General features: G+C 35.9%; 1 protein-coding gene across 2 annotated transcripts in view; it reads left to right on the forward strand.

Moving 5' to 3' along the window:
- Window positions 1-13,445, forward strand: part of LOC149796741 (cytoplasmic FMR1-interacting protein 1-like) — a 190,522-nt gene that overhangs the window by 141,379 nt on the left and 35,698 nt on the right. For both annotated transcript variants that reach the window (XM_089961389.1, XM_089961390.1), the window contains one exon: window positions 716-794. In XM_089961389.1, coding sequence (XP_089817515.1) covers window positions 716-794 — 79 coding nt within the window. The remainder of the gene's footprint in view (window positions 1-715; window positions 795-13,445) is intronic.

The following is a 13,445-nucleotide window of genomic DNA, read 5'->3' on the forward strand; positions in this document are numbered from 1 at the left end:
TTGTCAGGACTTTACATGATTCAGAACCATGGCTATCTGTATTACTTTTTCAGGACTTTACCTGATTCAGAACCACAAATGTCTGTAGGCCCATTTCAGGAATTTACCTGATTCAGAGCCATGGCTATCTGTAGTACCTTGTCAGGACTTTACCTGATTCAAAACCATGACTATATGTAGTATGTTGTCAGGACTTTATATGATTCAGAACCATGGCTATCTGTAGTACCATTTCAGGACATTACCTCAATTAGAACCAGGGCTACCTTTAGTACCATTTCAGGACATTACCTCAGTTAGAACCATGGCTATCTGTAGTACCATTTCAGGACATTACCTCAATTAGAACCATGGCTATCTGAAGTAACATTTCAGGACTATGCCTGATTTGGAACTATTGCTATCTGTAGTACCTTGTCAGGACTTAACCTGGATTAGAATTGTGACATGAAGACACACATATGACATATTTCTGATTATGTCCCTTGGATTAGAATTGTGACATGAAGATACATATGTGACAGATTTCTCTTTATGATCCCTGGATTAGAATTGTGACATGGATATCAGGGTGGTCACAAGGTTATTACAAGTGGTCAGGCATTCCACAGTATTCTTCTTAGATCTACAAGATTTGTAAAAGCCAGCTTTTCAGTTTCCTTCATTTACCTTATACCTATAGGAATTAAGTTTGGTTTTTTAAATTTTCTTTCAGAACCAGGAAGAGATCTGTGATTTGAGGCAAGCTGCAGCATTCAATAACATCATACCCCCACCACATCTTGCTCGAAAAGGTTTGCATAATGTGTTTAGCAGTTATAAAAGGCACCCTATGTAAATCTATACATGAAGTACATGTCAAGGATTTGCCCATAAAAATCCTTACAGTAGTGTCTTGTTTAGAGAGAACACATATCTTACATGGGTAGTCAAGGATTTGCCCATACAAATCCTTACAATACTATCTTATTTAGAGAGAACACATATCTTACATGGGTAGTCTTAGTGAGATAAAGCTGATATATTTATTCAGTGCATTTAATTATGTTTGTTGCAAATAATGATGTCCGCTGCTGATTGATTGATAGACGGCATTTGATTATGCTTCTTGCAAATAATGATGTCCGCTGCTGATTGATTGATAGAGGGCATTTGATTATGCTTCTTGCAAATAATGATGTCCGCTGCTGATTGATTGATAGAGGGCATTTGATTATGCTTCTTGCAAATAATGATGTTGTAAATTTTTCATACCACCTGTAACATATTTTGGAACCTTCATTGAATTATTTCAAAAATTGCCTCATATCAAGAACTCTTGATTTAAAAGTCCAAAATACAGTGAAACCTCCCTAAGCAAGATTCTTTTGGCACCAAGAATCTGGGCTGTTTTATAGAGGTGGACAGATACAGATAGTTGATAACTGTAGGAATTGCCTTTTTGTGACCAAATTATCAAGCCAGTTTGCAGGTGAGATTGGGTTGAAGATCGACTGTTTTGATTTCAATCGGAATGGCCTTATTATAACAAAATTACTAAGCTAGTCTGCTGAAGAGATTGGGTTACAGAAGGGCTGGTCTGGGGAAGTTTCACTATAATAAATACTATAAAACATTTTTTGCAACATTACTGATACCAGAAACAGAGAGAGAGAGACAGACAGAGACAGAGAGAGAGACAGGGAGATTGGTATGAGATTGAATCAGCATTGTTCATTCATAAACAAGCATATTAAAGCTTAGGATTTTCATCACGTCAAAGATTTTAGAGTCATTGTAATAAATGTGATGCAAAACTTAAGCAGTGTTAAATGAATTTCAATTAGATTTGATGCACAGCTTTAGTTGGCATTGTGCAATAGACAGGATCTCACATAATTTACAATGTCAGCATTCTACAGCATTAGTTTGGATGGTAAAGGCCCCTAATTGTCTGGGTCACACTTGTGAGTTATGCATAATGACTCTGTTGTCATGGAATTTAAGATAAAGTTAATGAGCACCTTTATATTTACATTTGATGTATTGTTAATAATTGTATGTCATCATTTGGTGGAGTTATGGCCCCTTGAATGTGCCATATGCCTTCTGCGCTTCTAAATAGTATTTAATTTTCTCAATTTATTATGGTCTGGCAAATCAAACTTTGGTAAGTGGAACACTTTGCTATTATTATTATTATTATTATTGTTATTATTATTATTATTATTATTATTATTATTATTATTATTATTATTATTATTTGCTAACCTGGCCATAAATCCAGTTGAAATCATGGTATGGTTCTAAGTTAATTGTCCATCATTTGTCATCCAATCACATTTGCTATTTATAACATCTCTAAAACAGCTTCAAAAACTTGGGCTTCAATGCATTTCAGATTTCTCATAGATACTCATCTATTATCCATTATGGCTGCAGTTGCAAAAATTAAGCAAACCATTAAGATACTTCGTCTCAAAAAGTACTCAACACAATTTGACCAAATTTGACTGAAAGAAGCCTATCATGATCAGGTTCCAATTGTTTTCAATTGATAGTCATCAAGAATCAAAATATGGTCAGTGTTGTTAAAAATAGAAAACTGTTAAATTACTTTCTCTGAAAACTACTCAACAGATTTTGACCAGATTTAACAGAAAGTATACTGGTATAAAGTCCTTTCAAATTTCTACAAATGATGCTGATCTGCCATTAAATGAAATAACTTTAAACAATTTTTTTCTCAGACACTGCTCTGTAGAATTTGGCCAAATTGAGGAAATATTCTGGTATAAAGAACTTTGATCATTTTACAGACGATTCTAATTTGACCTAACCAAGAGACATCATTACTAAAAGTAAGAAATACTTTAAATGACATCTCAAAAACACTTTACCAAATTTGACAGAAAACATCTTGGCATGAAGGTCTTTTATGTTGTTCAAATGGTGCCAGTCTGCCATCAAAAATGAATGCTGTTACTAAAAATAGAAACTACTGAATTAACTTCTTCTAAGGGTTCTTAATAGAGTTTGACAGAAGCCAACCTGGCTTAAATGATTTTCACATTTAACTCAAAAGATGCCAGTCAAATGTGGACACCATACATAATATATAATGGAAGCCCCGAGTGGCCGAGTGGTCTAAAGCGCTCTCCGTTACAGATCACTGCCATCTCACCTCTGTCTGCGTGGGTCTTGGATTCTGCCAATTTGGGTATGTGAGAAAGCTTGCCAGTAGCTTCTCATGGGTTGGTGGTTCTTTCCGGGATTTTCCCGGTTTCTTCCTCCACCATTAATACTGGCTGCCATGTATAGCCTATCCTGTGCTGAAAAATGGCATTAAACCCTACAACAACAATGGAATATATAAGAACATTTACTAAAAGATGTCAGTCAGATGTGGCCACCATATAGAAATTATCTTGGCACAAAGGCCAGCATTGAACAAATGACACTGATGTACCATAAGATCTGAATAAAAATATAACAAATGACACTGATGTACCATAAGATCTGAATACAGATATAGCAAATGACAGTGATGTACCATACCATAAGATATAGATAACAATATAACAAATGACACTGACGTACCAAAAGATCTGAATATAGCAAATGACACTGATGTACCATACCATAAGATATGGATAACGATATAACAAATGACACTGATGTACCATAAGATATGGATAACGATATAACAAATGACACTGATGTACCATAAGATCTGAATAAAGATATAACAAATGACACTGATGTACCAAAAGATCTGAATAAAAATATAACAAATGACACTGATGTACAACAATATCTGGATAAAGATATAACAAATGACACTGATATACCATAAGATCTGAATAAAGATATAACAAATGACACTGATGTACCAAAAGATCTGAATAAAAATATAACAAATGACACTGATGCACCATAAGATCTGGATAAAGATATAACAAATGACACTGATGAACCATAAAATCTGAATAAAAATATTACAAATGACACTGATGTACCATACGACCTGAATAAAGATATAACAAATGTCACTGATGTACCATACGATAAGATATGGATAACGATATAACAAATGACACTGATGTACCATAAGATATGGATAATGATATAACAAATGACACTGATGTACCATAAGATCTGAATAAAGATATCACAAATGACACTGATGTACCATACCATAAGATATGGATAACAATATAACAAATGACACTGATGTACCATAAGATCTGAATAAAGATATAACAAATGACACTGATATACCATACCATAAAATATGGATAACGATAGAACAAATGACACTGATGTACCAAAATATCTGGATAAAGATATAACAAATGACACTGATGTACTAAAAGATCTAAATAAAGATATAACAAATGACACTGACGTACCATAAGATCTGAATAAAGATATAACAAATGACACTGATGTACTAAAAGATCTGGATAAAGATATAACAAATGACACTGATGTACTAAAAGATCTGAATAAAGATATAACAAATGACACTGATGTACCATAAAATCTGGATAAAGATATAACAAATGACACTGATGTACCAAAAGATCTGGATAAAGATAAAACAAATGACACTGATGTACTAAAAGATCTGAATAAAGATAGAAACAAATGACACTGATGTACCATAAGATCTGAATAAAGATATAACAATGACACTGATGTACCAAAAGATCTGAATAAAGATATAACAATGACACTGATGTACCATAAGATCTTTCCATCAGTATGTCCATCTTACTCTTCATCAGTATGTCCATCATACTCTTCATCAGTATGTCCATCTTTCTATCCATCAGTATGTCAATCTTTCTATCTATCAGTATGTCCATCTTTCTATCCATCAGTATGTCCATCTTTCTATCCATCAGTATATCCATCTTTCTATCCATCAGTATGTCCATCTTTCTATCTATCAATATGTCCATCATACTCTTCATCAGTATGTCTATCTTACTCTTCATCAGTATGTCCATCTTTCTATCCATCAGTATGTCCATCTTTCTATCTATCAATATGTCCATCTTACTCTTCATCAGTATGTCCATCTTACTCTTCATCAGTATGTCCATCTTTCTATCCAACAGTATGTCCATCTTTCTATTCATCAGTATGTCCATCAGTATGTCCATCTTGCTCTTCATCAGTATGTCCATCTTACTCTTCATCAGTATGTCCATCTTACTCTTCATCAGTATGTCCATCAGTATGTCCATCATACTCTTCATCAGTATGTCCATCTTACTCTTCATCAGTATGTCCATCTTTCTATCCATCAGTATGTCCATCTTTCTATCCATCAGTATGTCCATCTTTCTATCCATCAGTATGTCCATCTTTCCATCCATCAGTATGTCCATCTTTCTATCTATCAGTATGTCCATCTTACTCTTCATCAGTATGTCCATCTTGCTCTTCATCAGTATGTCCATCTTACTCTTCATCAGTATGTCCATCATACTCTTCATCAGTATGTCCATCTTTCTATCTATCAGTATGTCCATCTTTCTATCTATCAGTATGTCCATCTTTCTATCTATCAGTATGTCCATCTTTCTATCCATCAGTATGTCCATCTTTCTATCTATCAGTATGTCCATCTTACTCTTCATCAGTATGTCCATCTTGCTCTTCATCAGTATGTCCATCTTACTCTTCATCAGTATGTCCATCTTACTCTTCATCAGTATGTCCATCTTACTCTTCATCAGTATGTCCATCATACTCTTCATCAGTATGTCCATCTTTCTATCTATCAGTATGTCCATCTTTCTATCTATCAGTATGTCCATCAAACTCTTCATCAGTATGTCCATTTTTCTATCCATCAGTATGTCCATCTTACTCTTCATCAGTATGTCCATCTTTCTATCTATCAGTATGTCCATCTTACTCTTCATCAGTATGTCCATCTTTCTATCCAACAGTATGTCCATCTTTATGTCTATCAGTCTGTCCATCTTACTCTTCATCAGTATGTCCATCTTTCTATCCAACAGTATGTCCATCTTTCTATCTATCAGTATGTCCATCTTTCTATCTATCAGAATGTCCATCTTTCTATCCATCAGTATGTCCATCTTTCTATCTATCAGTATGTCCATCTTACTCTTCATCAGTATGTCCATCATACTCTTCATCAGTATGTCCATCTTTCTATCCATCAGTATGTCCATCTTTCTATCCATCAGTATGTCCATCTTTCTATCCATCTGTATGTCCATCTTTCTATCTATCAGTATGTCCATCTTTCAATCCATCAGTATGTCCATCTTTCTATCTGTCAGTATGTCCATCATACTCTTCATCAGTCTGTCTTACTCTCCATCAGTATGTCCATCTTTCTATCCATCAGTATGTCCATCTTTCTATCCATCAGTATGTCCATCTTACTCTCCATCAGTATGTCCATCTTTCTATCTGTCAGTATGTCCATCATACTCTTCATCAGTCTGTCTTACTCTCCATCAGTATGTCCATCTTTCTATCTATCAGTATGTCCATCTTACTCTCCATCAGTATGTCCATCTTTCTATCCAACAGTATGTCCATCTTTATGTCTATCAATATGTCCATCATACTCTTCATCAGTATGTCCATCATACTCTTCATCAGTATGTCCATCAGTATGTCCATCTTACTCTTCATCAGTATGTCCATCTTACTCTTCATCAGTATGTCCATCATACTCTTCATCAGTATGTCCATCTCACTCTTCATCAGTATGTCCATCTTACTCTTCATCAGTATGTCCATCTTACTCTTCATCAGTATGTCCATCTTACTCTTCATCAGTATGTCCATCAGTATGTCCATCTTACTCTTCATCAGTATGTCCATCTTACTCTTCATCAGTATGTCCATCTTACTCTTCATCAGTATGTCCATCAGTATGTCCATCATACTCTTCATCAGTATGTCCATCTTACTCTTCATCAGTATGTCCATCTTACTCTTCATCAGTATGTCCATCTTACTCTTCATCAGTATGTCCATCTTACTCTTCATCAGTATGTCCATCAGTTATGTCCATCATACTCTTCATCAGTATGTCCATCTTTCTATCTATCAGTATGTCCATCTTTCTATCTATCAGTATGTCCATCATACTCTTCATCAGTATGTCCATTTTTCTATCCATCAGTATGTCCATCTTACTCTTCATCAGTATGTCCATCTTTCTATCTATCAGTATGTCCATCTTACTCTTCATCAGTATGTCCATCTTTCTATCCAACAGTATGTCCATCTTTATGTCTATCAGTCTGTCCATCTTACTCTTCATCAGTATGTCCATCTTTCTATCCAACAGTATGTCCATCTTTCTATCTATCAGTATGTCCATCTTTCTGTCCATCAGTATGTCCATCTTTCTATCTATCAGTATGTCCATCTTACTCTTCATCAGTATGTCCATCATACTCTTCATCAGTATGTCCATCTTTCTATCCATCAGTATGTCCATCTTTCTATCCATCAGTATGTCCATCTTTCTATCCATCAGTATGTCCATCTTTCTATCTATCAGTATGCCCATCTTTCTATCCATCAGTATGTCCATCTTTCTATCTGTCAGTATGTCCATCATACTCTTCATCAGTCTGTCTTACTCTCCATCAGTATGTCCATCTTTCTATCTATCAGTATGTCCATCTTTCTATCCATCAGTATGTCCATCTTTCTATCCATCAGTATGTCCATCTTACTCTCCATCAGTATGTCCATCTTTCTATCTGTCAGTATGTCCATCATACTCTTCATCAGTCTGTCTTACTCTCCATCAGTATGTCCATCTTTCTATCCATCAGTATGTCCATCTTACTCTCCATCAGTATGTCCATCTTTCTATCCATCAGTATGTCTATCTTTCTATCTATCAGTATGTCCATCTTACTCTCCATCAGTATGTCCATCTTTCTATCCAACAGTATGTCCATCTTTATGTCTATCAATATGTCCATCATACTCTTCATCAGTATGTCCATCATACTCTTCATCAGTATGTCCATCAGTATGTCCATCTTACTCTTCATCAGTATGTCCATCTTACTCTTCATCAGTATGTCCATCATACTCTTCATCAGTATGTCCATCTTACTCTTCATCAGTATGTCCTTCTTACTCTTCATCAGTATGTCCATCTTACTCTTCATCAGTATGTCCATCTTACTCTTCATCAGTATGTCCATCAGTATGTCCATCTTACTCTTCATCAGTATGTCCATCTTACTCTTCATCAGTATGTCCATCAGTATGTCCATCATACTCTTCATCAGTATGTCCATCTTACTCTTCATCAGTATGTCCATCTTACTCTTCATCAGTATGTCCATCTTACTCTTCATCAGTATGTCCATCTTACTCTTCATCAGTATGTCCATCAGTATGTCCATCATACTCTTCATCAGTATGTCCATCTTTCTATCTATCAGTATGTCCATCTTTCTATCTATCAGCATGTCCATCATACTCTTCATCAGTATGTCCATTTTTCTATCCATCAGTATGTCCATCTTACTCTTCATCAGTATGTCCATCTTTCTATCTATCAGTATGTCCATCTTACTCTTCATCAGTATGTCCATCTTTCAATCCAACAGTATGTCCATCTTTATGTCTATCAGTCTGTCCATCTTACTCTTCATCAGTATGTCCATCTTTCTATCCAACAGTATGTCCATCTTTCTATCAGTATGTCCATCTTTCTATCTATCAGTATGTTCATCTTTCTATCCATCAGTATGTCCATCTTTCTATCTATCAGTATGTCCATCTTACTCTTCATCAGTATGTCCATCATACTCTTAATCAGTATATCCATCTTTCTATCCATCAGTATGTCCATCTTTCTATCCATCAGTATGTCCATCTTTCTATCCATCAGTATGTCCATCTTTCTATCTATCAGTATGTCCATCTTTCTATCCATCAGTATGTCCATCTTTCTATCTGTCAGTATGTCCATCATACTCTTCATCAGTCTGTCTTACTCTCCATCAGTATGTCCATCTTTCTATCTATCAGTATGTCCATCTTTCTATCCATCAGTATGTCCATCTTTCTATCCATCAGTATGTCCATCTTACTCTCCATCAGTATGTCCATCTTTCTATCTGTCAGTATGTCCATCATACTCTTCATCAGTCTGTCTTACTCCCAATCAGTATGTCCATCTTTCTATCTATCAGTATGTCCATCTTACTCTCCATCAGTATGTCCATCTTTCTATCCAACAGTATGTCCATCTTACTCTTCATCAGTATGTCCATCATACTCTTCATCAGTATGTCCATCTTACTCTTCATCAGTATGTCCATCTTACTCTTCATCAGTATGTCCATCTTACTCTTCATCAGTATGTCCATCATACTCTTCATCAGTATGTCCATCTTACTCTTCATCAGTATGTCCATCTTACTCTTCATCAGTATGTCCATCAGTATGTCCATCTTACTCTTCATCAGTATGTCCATCAGTATGTCCATCTTACTCTTCATCAGTATGTCCATCTTACTCTTCATCAGTATGTCCATCAGTATGTCCATCTTACTCTTCATCAGTATGTCCATCTTACTCTTCATCAGTATGTCCATCAGTATGTCCATCTTAATCTTCATCAGTATGTCCATCTTTCTATCTATCAGTATGTCCATCTTTCTATCTATCAGTATGTCCATCTTTCTATCCATCAGTATGTCCATCTTTCTATCTATCAGTATGTCCATCTTACTCTTCATCAGTATGTCCATCATACTCTTCATCAGTATGTCCATCTTTCTATCCATCAGTATGTCCATCTTTCTATCCATCAGTATGTCCATCTTTCTATCCATCAGTATGTCCATCTTTCTATCTATCAGTATGTCCATCTTTCTATCCATCAGTATGTCCATCTTTCTATCTGTCAGTATGTCCATCATACTCTTCATCAGTCTGTCTTACTCTCCATCAGTATGTCCATCTTTCTATCCATCAGTATGTCCATCTTTCTATCTGTCAGTATGTCCATCATACTCTTCATCAGTCTGTCTTACTCTCCATCAGTATGTCCATCTTTCTATCCAACAGTATGTCCATTTTTATGTCTATCAATATGTCCATCATACTCTTCATCAGTATGTCCATCTTACTCTTCATCAGTATGTCCATCAGTATGTCCATCTTACTCTTCATCAGTATGTCCATCTTACTCTTCATCAGTATGTCCATCTTACTCTTCATCAGTATGTCCATCTTACTCTTCATCAGTATGTCCATCATACTCTTCATCATTATGTCCATCTTACTCTTCATCAGTATGTCCATCTTACTCTTCATCAGTATGTCCATCAGTATGTCCATCTTACTCTTCATCAGTATGTCCATCTTACTCTTCATCAGTATGTCCATCATACTCTTCATCAGTACGTCCATCAGTATGTCCATCATACTCTTCATCAGTATGTCCATCTTACTCTTCATCAGTATGTCCATCATACTCTTCATCAGTATGTCCATCAGTATGTCCATCATACTCTTCATCAGTATGTCCATCTTACTCTTCATCAGTATGTCCATCAGTATGTCCATCTCACTCTTCATCAGTATGTCCATCTTACTCTTCATCAGTATGTCCATCTTACTCTTCATCAGTATGTCCATCAGTATGTCCATCTTACTCTTCATCAGTATGTCCATCTTACTCTTCTTCAGTATGTCCATCAGTATGTCCATCTTACTCTTCATCAGTATGTCCATCAGTATGTCCATCTTACTCTTCATCAGTATGTCCATCTTACTCTTCATCAGTATGTCCATCATACTCTTCATCAGTATGTCCATCTTACTCTTCATCAGTATGTCCATCTTACTCTTCATCAGTATGTCCATCATACTCTTCATCAGTATGTCCATCAGTATGTCCATCATACTCTTCATCAGTATGTCCATCTTACTCTTCATCAGTTTGTCCATCTTACTCTTCATCAGTATGTCCATCATACTCTTCATCAGTATGTCCATCAGTATGTCCATCATACTCTTCATCAGTATGTCCATCTTACTCTTCATCAGTATGACCATCTTACTCTTCATCAGTATGTCCATCATACTCTTCATCAGTATGTCCATCATACTCTTCATCCGTATGTCCATCTTACTCTTCATCAGTATGTCCATCAGTATGTCCATCTTACTCTTCATCAGTATGTCCATCTTACTCTTCATCAGTATGTCCATCTTACTCTTCATCAGTATGTCCATCTTACTCTTCATCAGTATGTCCATCTTTCTATCTATCAGTATGTCCATCATACTCTTCATCAGTATGTCCATCAGTATGTCCATCATACTCTTCATCAGTATGTCCATCATACTCTTCATCAGTATGTCCATCATACTCTTCATCAGTATGTCCATCTTACTCTTCATCAGTATGTCCATCTTACTCTTCATCAGTATGTCCATCTTACTCTTCATCAGTATGTCCATCAGTATGTCCATCTTACTCTTCATCAGTATGTCCATCTTACTCTTCATCAGTATGTCCATCTTACTCTTCATCAGTATGTCCATCAGTATGTCCATCATACTCTTCATCAGTATGTCCATCTTACTCTTCATCAGTATGTCCATCTTACTCTTCATCAGTATGTCCATCTTACTCTTCATCAGTATGTCCATCTTACTCTTCATCAGTATGTCCATCAGTATGTCCATCTTACTCTTCATCAGTATGTCCATCTTACTCTTCATCAGTATGTCCATCAGTATGTCCATCATACTCTTCATCAGTATGTCCATCTTACTCTTCATCAGTATGTCCATCTTACTCTTCATCAGTATGTCCATCGTACTCTTCATCAGTATGTCCATCTTACTCTTCATCAGTATGTCCATCAGTATGTCCATCTTACTCTTCATCAGTATGTCCATCTTACTCTTCATCAGTATGTCCATCTTACTCTTCATCAGTATGTCCATCAGTATGTCCATCTTACTCTTCATCAGTATGTCCATCTTACTCTTCATCAGTAGGTCCATCATACTCTTCATCAGTATGTCCATCTTACTCTTCATCAGTATGTCCATCTTACTCTTCATCAGTATGTCCATCTTACTCTTCATCAGTATGTCCATCTTACTCTTCATCAGTATGTCCATCAGTATGTCCATCTTACTCTTCATCAGTATGTCCATCTTACTCTTCATCAGTATGTCCATCAGTATGTCCATCATACTCTTCATCAGTATGTCCATCTTACTCTTCATCAGTATGTCCATCTTACTCTTCATCAGTATGTCCATCTTACTCTTCATCAGTATGTCCATCTTACTCTTCATCAGTATGTCCATCAGTATGTCCATCATACTCTTCATCAGTATGTCCATCTTTCTATCTATCAGTATGTCCATCTTTCTATCTATCAGTATGTCCATCATACTCTTCATCGGTATGTCCATTTTTCTATCCATCAGTATGTCCATCTTACTCTTCATCAGTATGTCCATCTTTCTATCTATCAGTATGTCCATCTTACTCTTCATCAGTATGTCCATCTTTCTATCCAACAGTATGTCCATCTTTATGTCTATCAGTCTGTCCATCTTACTCTTCATCAGTATGTCCATCTTTCTATCCAACAGTATGTCCATCTTTCTATCAGTATGTCCATCTTTCTATCTATCAGTGTGTTCATCTTTCTATCCATCAGTATGTCCATCTTTCTATCTATCAGTATGTCCATCTTACTCTTCATCAGTATGTCCATCATACTCTTAATCAGTATATCCATCTTTCTATCCATCAGTATGTCCATCTTTCTATCCATCAGTATGTCCATCTTTCTATCCATCAGTATGTCCATCTTTCTATCTATCAGTATGTCCATCATACTCTTCATCAGTATGTCTATCTTACTCTCCTTCAGTATGTCCATCTTTCTATCCATCAGTATGTCCGTCTTTCTATCCATCAGTATGTCCATCTTTCTATCTATCAATATGTCCCTCATACTCTTCATCAGTATGTCCATATTACTCTTCATCAGTATGTCCATCTTTCTATCCATCAGTATATCCATCTTTCTATCCATCAGTATGTCCATCTTTCTATCTATCAGTATGTCCATCATACTCTTCATCAGTATGTCTATCTTACTCTCCTTCAGTATGTCCATCTTTCTATCCATCAGTATGTCCATCTTTCTATCTATCAATATGTCCATCATACTCTCCATCAGTATGTCCATCTTACTCTTCATCAGTATGTCCATCTTGCTCTTCATCAGTATGTCCATCTTACTCTTCATCAGTATGTCCATCATACTATTCATCAGTATGTCCATCTTTCTATCTATCAGTATGTCCATCTTTCTATCTATCAGTATGTCCATCTTTCTATCTATCAGTATGTCCATCTTACTCTTCATCAGTATGTCCATCTTTCT

Source organism: Sinohyriopsis cumingii, chromosome 6 (genome assembly GCF_028554795.1).
Source record: "Sinohyriopsis cumingii isolate HCF-2022 chromosome 6, ASM2855479v2, whole genome shotgun sequence".
Taxonomy (NCBI): Eukaryota; Metazoa; Mollusca; class Bivalvia; order Unionida; family Unionidae; genus Sinohyriopsis; species Sinohyriopsis cumingii.